Source organism: Mastigoproctus giganteus, chromosome 7 (assembly GCF_048544385.1).
Source record: "Mastigoproctus giganteus isolate SK-2022 chromosome 7, ASM4854438v1, whole genome shotgun sequence".
In the NCBI taxonomy this organism is placed as follows: domain Eukaryota; kingdom Metazoa; phylum Arthropoda; class Arachnida; order Uropygi; family Thelyphonidae; genus Mastigoproctus; species Mastigoproctus giganteus.
This window is the reverse complement of record NC_143581.1, coordinates 80260073-80272237: the sequence shown is the minus strand read 5'-3', so window position 1 is coordinate 80272237 and position 12165 is coordinate 80260073. Positions and strand designations below refer to the sequence as shown.

General features: G+C 37.4%; 1 protein-coding gene across 1 annotated transcript in view; it reads right to left on the bottom strand.

The window, feature by feature from the left end:
• The window catches only part of LOC150083024 (DNA-dependent protein kinase catalytic subunit-like), a 127922-nt gene that overhangs the window by 49736 nt on the left and 66021 nt on the right, over nt 1-12165 (bottom strand). The window contains exon 8 of the mRNA XM_090378357.1: nt 3796-3882. Coding sequence (XP_090234483.1) covers nt 3796-3882 — 87 coding nt within the window. The remainder of the gene's footprint in view (nt 1-3795; nt 3883-12165) is intronic.

Sequence of the window (12165 nt, the reverse complement as noted above, 5' to 3'; positions counted from 1 at the left end):
ACACAAGAAAAGTAAAACAAGCATTAAGGGAAAACAAAGGATTTAAATCAGCAGCCATGAGCAGTAATACAGAAAGACAAATGATACTGAAACTGAAGAATAGCGATGGTGTACTTATAAACAGCAGAGAAGGCATAATTCAAATAGCAGAAGACTACTATAGAGAATTATACAAGGAGCAGGCGAATGATGCCAGCAGTGGGGAAGATTGATTGCAAAGTAGCAACGCATACAACATACCTGATATTCTTCCTGATGAGGTAGAACATGCATTGAAGAAAATGAAGAATCAGAAAGCCCCAGGAGAAGATGAAGTTACTGTAGAGTTGTTAAAATTGGGAGGAAGAGACATAACACAAAAACTGGCAAGGCTCTTCACAAAGTGCATTAGAAAAGGTGTGGCGCCTAAGCAGTGGAATAATGCAATCATAGTTTTGCTGCATAAGAAAGGAGATAAATCAGAAACTGGAAATTATAGACCAATTAGCTTGTTATCCCACATCTACAAGTTGTTCACAAGGGTCATTACTAACAGATTAGAAAGAATACTTGATGAGAATCAACCGAAAGAGCAAGCTGGCTTTAGGACAGGATTCTCAACTATGGATCACCTTCACGTAATATCACAGCTAATGGAGAAAGCAAATGAATATAAAACACCATTATGCCTGGCATTTGTGGATTATGAAAAGGCATTTGACTCCATACAGCATAAGGCAATGTTTCGGGCACTGGAAAGACAAGACATAGATACCCCATATATTAGGATTTTGAAGAAAATATGTGAGAGTGCTACCTCCTTTATTAGACTAGACAAAGACAGTAGGAAATTTAAAATTGAGAAAGGAGTTCGACAAGGAGACGCAATATCTCCGAAGCTGTTTGCTGCTGCCCTTGAGGAAGCTTCCAGAAGATTAGACTGGTCGCAGAAAGGAGTCAATGTGAACGGAGAGTACCTAATCCATTTACGATTTGCAGATGACATTGTGATCATAAGCCACGATCCCAAAGAATTAGAGGAAACTCTTAATCAGTTATGCACAGTTAGTAAGGATTTTGGACTAAAGATGAATATGGCTAAAACAAAAGTAATGATGAACAAGTATGCCACAGAAAGGGAAATAATGATTGAAGGAGCAGTAATTGAAAAGGTGCAGTCATATCTAGGACAAGTTATTAGCTGTAATAATGATAAATGGCTGGAAGTCAAGACAAGAATAAATTTTGGATGGATAGCATTCAGGAAATATAGTCACATACTGAAGAGCAATATCCCAGTTTGTCTGAAACGTAAAATAATGAACCAATGTATACTCCCCACCATGACTTATGGAAGTGAAACTTGGGCACTCACTAAAAGAATGGAAGAGAAGCTGAGAACTACACAGCAAAGAATGGAACGAATTATATTGGGAATCAGACTGTTAGATAAGAAGAGAAACACATGGATTAGGCAGCAAACTCAAGTAAAGGACATTCTTATCAAAACTAAAGAACTAAAATGGTCTTGGGCAGGACACATAGCTCGAAGACATGATTACAGATGGACTAAGAAAATAACAGAATGGTATCCAAGAGGAGCTAGAAGAAAACCTGGAAGACAAAGGCGGAAATGGATAGATGAAATTCATGAGTTTGTGGGTAGTAAATGGATGGCCAGTGCTCAAAACAGAAGGAACTGGAAAGTTGCTGGAGAGGCCTTCATCCTGCAGTGGATTGAAAATGGCTGACGATGATGATATTCATAGGCCCACAAATTAGAGGGATTTTAAAGGATAAAATCTTTGAAACTAAACTTAACGGCACTGAATTAGCTGCGTGGAAATCCTTTAGAGTTGTTGTTAGCAGGTTTTAGGGAATAAAAAAAAAAAAGTACAGAACTATAAAGAGTTGATAGAAGAATTGTTGCATAACTATCAAAAGTTAGGATGATGAATGTTGCTGAAGATGCACTTCCTACATTCCCACCTGGACTTCTTTACAAACAACTTGGGATCTGTCAGTGATGAGCAGGGGATCTAGCAATGATGGGTGACTATTGCTGGTTTCAGATAAGAGAGGACCATTCTGCTCATAACAGGAAAAAATAACCAAGTAGTACGATTTCCTATTTTTGTCTCCACGTTTGTGGGTTAATGGCTTTCTTAAATCAAATAGGTGTTTATAAAGTTTAAATATGTTGTTTTTTTATCTGTTTGGAATATTTACTGGTTGTCATTTCTAATTAAATCAATTAATTTACAAGAAAAGTAGTCATGTACATTTAGATAAGTAAAAATTCACAATTTTTGTAAAAAAGGAGGACGAAGCCATAACATGAAAACTTGACGTGCTACAAACTTTCTACTGTCATTTTTGTTTTCAGCACATGTGATTTAGTCAAAAATCAGTTGATTTCGTTCATGTTATAAAAAAAAAAAAAAACTTTAAAATTAACTGCTTTTGTATTTATGGCCCAACAAAAATACCTTCTTTGAGTTTTATATCAGTCAAACTTGAAAACTGATTTAAAAGATACTTATAATTATCATCCTTGTCTTGTTTTTTTTTTTATTCTACCTAGAGTATACCAAAGCTTCACCTTTTTACTTAATGAAATCCTTACTAAACGTAATTTTTTTTTTATTTTTAATTAAAAATTAGGAAATCTAAAGTGATTTTCTATTCTTGTCAATGAAAAAAAAAAAAAAAAAAAAAACCTTTCAATTCTGCTGCAAAACAAGATATTATAAACATAAAAACAAAACTATTGGTCTCTTCTATTTTCAAGTTTTTGAAATTAAGTACATAATAATAAAGCATACATATACATATGTCTGCTTAAAATATAAACTGGGAGGGTGGGGGGACATCATACATTGAAAATAGGTTAGCAGAATAGGTACGCCATAAAAGACGAAAACACAATGAAATCCATGGCTATTCTTTTTATTCTTCAGTATCCACCACTCATAACGCCACTTATAGCCTAGTTAATTGCATTTTCATTTGTATAATCTGGCACTTTAACAACCTGAACCTTCTTCCATCATAACACACATATTCCTGTTTTCTGTAATTCTTGGAACTTTTCATGCATACAGTCTCTTCATTTGGAATGGAATAACTTTGTTGAGGACCACTGCAATCTTATTTTAATTTTTTTTTGTTTAAGTTATGCCAATACCTGTGCTATGTATACTTTCATTTATCTAGAAACTAACCCTCTAAATTTTTGTAGCAGAGTATTGTTCCTCTTGCAATTCCTTATTTCTGAAAGAATAATAATGAAAGAAGGAGGAAACGAAATAAAATAATAATTTTATCCCCTTCACCTCCATATTTTAAATGACTGATGTCCCATAAAACATGGTGGTGACGGGTAATAAAATGGTGATTCATTTCTCGTTCTTTCTACTATATAGGTAATTCATCAAATTAGCCAATGTACATACTTATGTTTATACTCTGGTCAATGATGGATGAAAATAATAAAGCAAGAGTAGTTTGAAAGTGAGAAAAGGAATGAAAATTAAAATTTCAAACAAATTTGATTCTGAAGAAGGAGGCAAACATAGGGGTAAAAGACTAAAGTAGGAGGTTAGAGACAGAAAAAGTAAAAATCCCTATGGAGAAAGAGGAAACGAAATAATGGAGATAAGGGATTGCAGAGATGGAGTGGTAAAAAAATTAAAGTAATATGCATTTTGATAGGCACTTATACTAATATAAATATTAAAATTTTAAAAAAAAATCATAAAATTTTATCAACTGGAAACGAGTTATCATCAAGAAGAAATCAAAATGCACTTTTACCTTTAGGCATTTCATACTTTTCATGCTTCAAAGAAGAATCAATCACTTTCCTTACAAAGCTGTAGATTTTGTATGAACTTTCTGGATCTGAAATATTAATTTCATATTAGATGAACTTCAATAGAACCAATTTTTTTTTTTTCCTTGCTGCAATGTTATCATTCTAATCCTTTTTTTTTTTAAAGTAAGATGAAAATTTACTGCTAAATAGTAGCTTACATGAAAATTATGTAGGCAAAAACTAAAGTTATGAAACTTGAGAGAGAGATTTCTGGGTATGGACTAAACAGGCAAAATTTGAAACAAATTAATAATTTTGTATATTTGAATAAAAAGAGAAATGACAAAAATTAAGGTGTTGTCAAAAGACAAAATACAAAAATAAGGTGATGACAACATACACAATTTAAGTCTATTTTAGCCTGTGGAGCTAAACAAGAAATAAAGAAACTGATCAAAAATTTGAATTTTCAAATTCTAATTTAATTAAAATTTTTAATAAAGGTTAAGTAAAATAAATCCTACAATGATATAGGCACAATATAGGAGAGAGAGATGTGGAAGGAGAAATTAGCTGAATACTTCAAAAAAAAAAAAAAAAACTTCACTTGTGTAAAGTTTAAATCTATTCATTACTAGTAATCTAAAATTCGTGCATTTTGTGAATGTTCTTTTCACTGCTTCAAAGCAATTGCAATTATGCTGTCACAATATAACAAAACACCAAAAGATCAAACTGACAAATTGTTAATGTGGTCTCTTAGAATTTTTGTGACAAAAAAATTACAAAAGCTCAAGCAGCGGAAGAGAAAACATCTTCTCACACACGTGAAGTTCATTCATTTCAAGTATTGCGATAAAGATAACCTGTGCAGTATACCATTCAAAGATTATATTAAAGGGAACTCAGGCATGAAACAAGAACTAGAGGATAGAAGGTTAACTCTTTAAGCAAAGACTAAAGATCTAACTAGAAATAGATACCAGGAAGCAAAATACTGAATGGAAGGCTGATGGTCCAGATGGACCTGAATTGTACCACCACACCACATTTGGCGATGTTTCTAAACTCATCATTATCATCTTCCAAATCTGTAATACCCAACTATCAAACATATTTGAATGATGATACTGATATCCACAGAGTTATTTGGTTTTTTTTTTTTTTTTTTTTAGGAGCATTAGCAGCTAAGGCCATATTGCTCCAGGATATATGGCAGTCATTCCCTGACCTTTCCACATCCTCCGTATTTGGTAGTGACGTACTCGAACCCCGGTCTAATCAAGAAGTGTGTGCTACGCACTGCTGCTCCTTCCCGCCTGGCTACGGAGGCGCCATCCATAGAGTAATTTCCCTTCCTTTGTTCAGACCTGATGACCAGTTAGTTCAAAATATCACATAGTTTTAACCCAGCAATAGTATCCCTGACTTTTGCAACACAAGTGATATCATTCCCCTAACAGGTCCCAGCTATTTGAAAAAAAAGCATTTGGTTTTCTGAATTGGGTTAAGGTAAACAAGGCCAACACGAGAACGAGAAACGTCGGATAACTTATACGGAAAAATTAGTTTCCTGACACCAGACTCTAGTGCTGCTCGCTTGGTAAACAGACAGTAGGTGCTATTGGTCTGAAGCCGAAATCGAGAAGGATATACTGATTGACAGGTAGGCATGGCAAACAATGAAATGATTGGTGGTGGGTGCGACAGACAACAAGCTACTGTGTGGTCATTGGTTGGTATTATGTGTATTTATGAATAAAGAATGGTGCATAATAGTTTTGTGATGAACGATAAACAGGTAATAGAAGCAATGAATCTTTTAAGGATGAAAGAAATTTGTAAGGAAAATAAAACGTTGGTTGATTTTTTTATGAAAACTATATTAATAAAAGTTTCGTTCCGCTCCGTTCCATTCATTTTTATGTTCTTCATTATGTTTTTTCCTCATTATTAAAATCAGATTTTTGGAGTTTGTGAGTGTTTTTATTTTTCGTTATATTTCGTAACCAGACTTTTTTTTTTTTTTTTTTTTAATGTAAACCCCAAAAACGAGAGGTATTAGAAACTATAATACTTAGTAAGGGGCTTAGAGGGGAACAGGTATCCTGCGTGTTATCAGACACTCAGTCTAAAACACTGATGGATTCAATATCTTTCTATTACAGAAGATTTAGGAGAAGTCCAGTTGGCCTGCCTCCCTAAAATCCACTCTTGCACACCTTCTCGATGGTAAGCCCTGTTACGTCACGTAGGTGGCAACGAACGTGTAGAGTGGTTCTCTTCAAGACACATGGTCAGCGTGAAGAGAAAAAGACCAAACCCTCCAGCATGTGACAGCACGATATAACAAATGGCCCTCAGTCCCCAGCGGCTTTCACTCCCCCTGTTTCGGCAGTGAGAGGATCAGAGTGGAAGCAGAGGGTGCTAAGACTCTCTGGGTACAACGAGGCTGCCATGCACGGAAACTAAACTTGGCCTGTTACAACGTAAGATCACTCATAGGTGAAGACAGGATATTAGAACAGGAAAAGGAAGTAGAAAATGTGAATTGGAATACATCAGTTTGGCTGAAACAAGAAGAAATGAATCATTTATACATTTCTCAAGGGCGCCTCCGTAGCCAGGTGGGAAGGAGCAGCAGTGCGCAGCACACGCTTCTTGATTAGACCGGGGTTCGAGCCCGTCACCACCAAATAGGGGGGGATGCGGGAAGGTCAGGGAATGACCACCGCATATCCCGGAGCAATATGGCCTTAGTTGCTAATGCTCCTAAAATCCAAATAACAACAACAACATTTCTCAAGTGGATATCTGCTGTACACCAATGGAAACAGTGAAAGGAGTGAAGGTGGAGTTGGGTTTTTGGTCCATAAAGATTTAAAAAAACAACATTTTGGAATTCGAAAGTACAACACCAAGGATGTCAAGACTAATACTCACGATTTCTAAGAGGCACAAGCTGAAGGTTATAATGATTTATGCACCAACATCATGATGATGAAGAGGTTGAAGAAATGTACACCGAAATTGAGTCTTCTAGATGAGCAGAAAACCCACTACACTATTATTATGGGAGACTTCAATGCTAAGGTTGGAAAAAGACAAAACAGTGCAGAAAGGGGAACTATAGGAAATTTTGGAATTGGTGAAAGAAATGAAAGAGGCGGAAGACTTGTGGAATTTGCACAATCTCAAAGATTGTCAGTAATGAACACTTTTTTTCAAGAAAAGGGTGAACAGAAAGTGGACAGGGAAGAGTCCAAATGGATTAACAACTAATGAAATCGACTTCATCCTCACTAACAGAAGATATATTGTGAATGATGTTACCGTCCTGCATAAGGTAAATGTTGGAAGTGATCACAGAATGGTAAGATGTACACTTGATATAGATGCAGGAAAGGAAAGGAAAAAACTGACTCTAGTAAATAATACAAAGGTCTTTGAGATAACAGAAGAGGAGAAAAAGCAGTATGTACTGGAACTTAAGAACAAGTTTGAGCTTCTGCAGACTGCTCAGGACCAAGATATCGACGAGGAATATTACAACTTTCTGAAAGTGATAAAGCCCAAGAAACCTATAGGGAAAAAGAAATCCAAAGAAGAAAAAATTAGTCAAGAAACACTTATGACGATCCGAAGGTGAAAAATGAAGAGCAAGATAAACACTGACAAGGAGAAAATTGAGTATACTGAGTTATGCAAAGCCATTAGAAAGAGACTCAGAGAGGACATAAGATTTAACACAAGAAAAGTAGAACAAGCATTAAGGGAAAACAAAGCATTTAAATCAGCAGCCATGAGCGGTAATACGGAAACACAAATGATACTGAAACTGAAGAATAGCGATGGTGTACTTATAAACAGCAGAGAAGGCATAATTCAAATAGCAGAAGACTACTACAGAGAATTATACAAGGAGCAAGGGAATGATGGATTGCAAATGATGGATTGCAGTGGGGAAGATGGATTGCAAATTAGCAACACATACGACATACCTGATATTCTTCCTGATGAGGTAGAACATGCATTGAAGAAAATGAAGAATCAGATAGGCCTGGGGGAAGATAAAGTTACTGTAGGGTTGTTAAAATTGGGAGGAAGAGACATAACACAAAAACTGGCAAGGCTCTTCACAAAGTGCATTAGAAAAGGTGTGACGCCTAAGCAGTGGAATAATGCAATCATAGTTTTGCTGCATAAGAAAGGAGATAAATCAGAAATTATAGACCAATTAGCTTGTTATCCCACATCTACAAGTTGTTCACAAGGGTCATTACTAACAGATTAGAAAGAATACTTGATGAGAATCAACCGAAAGAGCAAGCTGGCTTTAGGACAGGATTCTCAACTATGGATCACCTTCACGTAATATCACAGCTAATGGAGAAAGCAAATGAATATAAAACACCATTATGCCTGGCATTTGTGGATTATGAAAAGGCATTTGACTCCATACAGCATAAGGCAATGTTTCGGGCACTGGAAAGACAAGGCATAGATACTCCATATATTATGATTTTGAAGAAAATATATGAGAGTGCTACATCCTTTATTAGACTAGACAAAGACAGTAGCAAATTTAAAATCGAGAAAGGAGTTCGACAAGGAGACACAATATCTCCGAAGCTGTTTACTGCTGCCCTTGAGGAAGCTTTCAGAAGATTAGACTCGTCGCAGAAAGGAATGAATGTGAACGGAGATTACCTAAACTATTTACGATTTGCAAATGACATTGTGGTCATAAGCCACGATTCCAAAGAATTAGAGGAAAATCTTACTCAGTTATGCACAGTTAGTAAGGATTTTGGACTAAAGATGAATATGGCTAAAACAAAAGTAATGATGAACAAGTATGCCACAGAAAGGGAAATAATGATTGAAGGAGCAGTAAGGAGCTTATCTGGGACAAGTTATTAGCTGTAATAATGATAAATGGCTGGAAGTCAAGAGAAGAATAAATTTTGGATGGATAGAATTCAGGAAACATAGCATTAGCATTAGTAGAGGCATTTGATGCAAGAAAGCAAGCTTATGCAGCATCAGCCAAAAAAAAAAAAAAAAAAAAAAAAAACCACTTCCAATTCACCCCTCTGTTTGTTCAAAATACCTCTCCAGCTGAGCCTTAAACTTATTTAGGCTATCAACCTCCACCACAAGGGATGGAAGTCTGTTCCACCAACCAACCACCCGCTGGCTAAAGGCAAATTTCCGCACGTCTATCCTACATCTGTCTTTCCTCAATTTGAATTTATGCCCTCTCAGGTGATTTTTCTGAGCTAGAGGAAGAATCCCATCAGCATTGAGCATGCTTAAACCATTCAAGGCTTTATACACCTCTATCAGATCACCTCCCTGGTGCCTAGTCTCCAGACACTGTAATTTGCAAAACTTAAGCCTTTCTTCGTAAGAGCACCCCTTTGTTCCATTCACTAATCTTGTTGCCCTTCTCTGTACTCGTTCCAGCAGCTCTACATCCTTCTTAAAATGAGGCCTCCAGACCTGTATACAGTACTCTAGGTGTGGCCTGACCATCGCCTTATACAATGGAATAATCACCTCCTTATCCCTGCTGGAAAAATTCCTGTATAGCATTGACAATACTCCATGAGCTACTCTTGCAGCCTGTCTGCACTGCTCAGAAAACTTCATATCTGCCTGCACAACCACCCCCAAGTCCCTTTCATTCTCTACCACTGTCAGTGTAGTACCACAGAGTTGATACGTTGCTCTGGGGTTGCTGTTTCCCATGTGTAGTACTTTACATTTGTCAATGTTAAACTTCATTTGCCACCTCTCAGCCCATCTGCTCAACCTTTCCAGATCCTATTGCAGCAGCATAGTGTCAGTAGTGTCCTTGACAACCCTGTCAACCTTTGTATCGTCTGCAAACTTGGACATTAAGCCCGATATACCATCAATATCATTTATAAATACAGAAAACAATAATGGACCCAACACTGAGCCCTGAGGGACTCGCACTAATAACATCAGTCCACGATGAGCAGTGTCCATTGATTACCACTCTCTGTCTTCTCCCCCTCAACCATCCCTTTATCCATAGCAGCAATTTGCCTCCAATGTCACACTGCTCCAATTTGTGTAGCAGTCTTCCATGTGCAACAGTATCAAAAGCCTTTCTAAGATCCAAGTATATAATATCAAAGTTATTCCCTGCATCCTGTTCTTTTGTGACTGCATCATAGTATCCAATCAAGTTGGTCATGCAAGACTTCCCCTTAACAAAACCATGCTGTGTCTGAGCTATAACTGAAGTCTTGTCTAAATGATCCTGTAGTGCTTCTTTAACCAGTGCCTCCATTAATTTTCCTGGAACAGAAGTTAAGCTCACAGGTCTATAATTACTTGTGTCAGCCTTTGATCCTACTTTCTGAATTGGGGTCACATTTGCACATTTCCAGTCTATGGGTACTTCCCCTGAGTCCAAGGAAGCTCTCATAATTATGGCTAAGGGTTTGCTTACTTCCTTTGCTGCTCCTTTAATATAACTGGATAGATCCCATCCACCCCGGGTGCCTTTCTTGTGTTTATCTTCAACAGTTTCTCCTCCACTTTACTCCCAGTTATTTCAAAATTCTGTAGCTTACTGCTAGAGTTGAATACACCTCTGGCATTCCCCTCGCTGAATAACTCCTCATGTGTGAATGTCGATGCAAAATATTCATTCAGTTTGTTAGCTACCTGAGCAGGATCATCAACACTTGACCCATCAATATCAAGTGGACCAATCTGATTCATCCCCTTCCTTCTAGAGTTTACATAAGTAAAGAACTCTTTGCTGTTTTTCTTGCATCCCTTGCCAAGGATTTCTCGTAATCCGCCTTCGCCTGCCTAACCTCCTTTGTAACTTGGTTGCATATCAACTTGTATCTATCATAGGCTTCTGTGTCATGTGTTAATTTGTATGTATCCCATGCATTTTTCTTCTCTGCCATATGCCTCATTAGTTCATCTGACATCCATTTTGGCCTAAACCTTGAACAATATTTCTTAGTTGGTATGTAAAGCCTAGTAGCTTCCAAGATAAGTTCTTTGAATGCTTCCCATTTTGAATTTGCTGTTGGTAACATCATCAGTTGGTCCCACTGTATAGAATTTAAATACTGTCTCAGTCCATCGTAGTCGCCTTTACGGAAGCAATAACCCTTCCCTTTACCCCTAATGGTAGTTACCTCTTTGAGTAAATCCCACTTCAGCACACTGTGATCACTGCCACCTAGTGGTTCATTTATCTGCAGATTCTTAATGCATGAAGAATCACTGCTGATAATCAAATCAAGAGTATTACTCCCTCTAGTTGCCTCCCAAACATGCTGATGTAGAAAACAATCATCCAATAAATCCACAAAAGCCCTGCTAGTGTGTGAGTAACCAGCCCCCAAATTCCAGTCAATATCTGGGAAATTAAAATCTCACATTATAAGACACTCTGATTTACTGGCCCACTCCATTTCCCTGTACAGTTCCTTATTATACTCATCAGAGTCATTAGGCCTATAGCACACTCCTGCTCTCAATTTTGATCTCCCAGTGATTATGTCACACCAAACTGACTCCACACTGCACTGTCCAGCGATGTCAACTGGCTCCACTTCCTTGGTTTTTATGTGTTTCTTAACTAATAGCATAACCCCTCCCCCCTTCCTATCCTGTCTATCCTTTCTGTAGACGTTGTACTCCCCAAATTGCAGTTCTGCATTCCTTATATCTGTGTGACACCACGTCTCTGATATCCCAACAATATCTGCCTTCGATGTTTTGAGCAATACCTCAAATTCAAATTTATTTACTAAACTCCTAGCATTGGTGTACACGCAAGCATACCTGCACCTGTTTCTATTCTTAGCTACCCTAACACAACCCATGTGTTTACTTGTACCGCAATGGCTCCCAGCAGTCTCTGAAATACCATGCATCTTGTTTTTCAGGCTTCTGCTCATTCCAATAGAAGCAGTGCAAGAATCTCTTTCACCTCTGTCAGTGGCTACTGTCAATCTATTGGTCTTTGTCTCCCCCAAGTTAGCAGTTTTCCGACCCACCTAACACTGCCTCGATAGCATCAGCAAATATTCTTGCACCCTTTCTATTTAAGTGTATCCCATCCCTGTAGAAGCAATCTCTCCTGTTAACAAGTACAGTCCAGGCTGAAAAAAATTCTACCCCTTGAGCCTTGCACAATCTTTCCAGGGCCGAATTGATCGACAAGGCTCTCATCATATACTCCCTCCTATCGTGTCTGGGCAGAATTGCAGACACTTTCAAATTCAACCCTAATTCTCGGCTTTTGTTCAACAGTGACCTGTACTTGTTAAGTAATTCTGCCGGTCTCCTACTCTTAATATTAT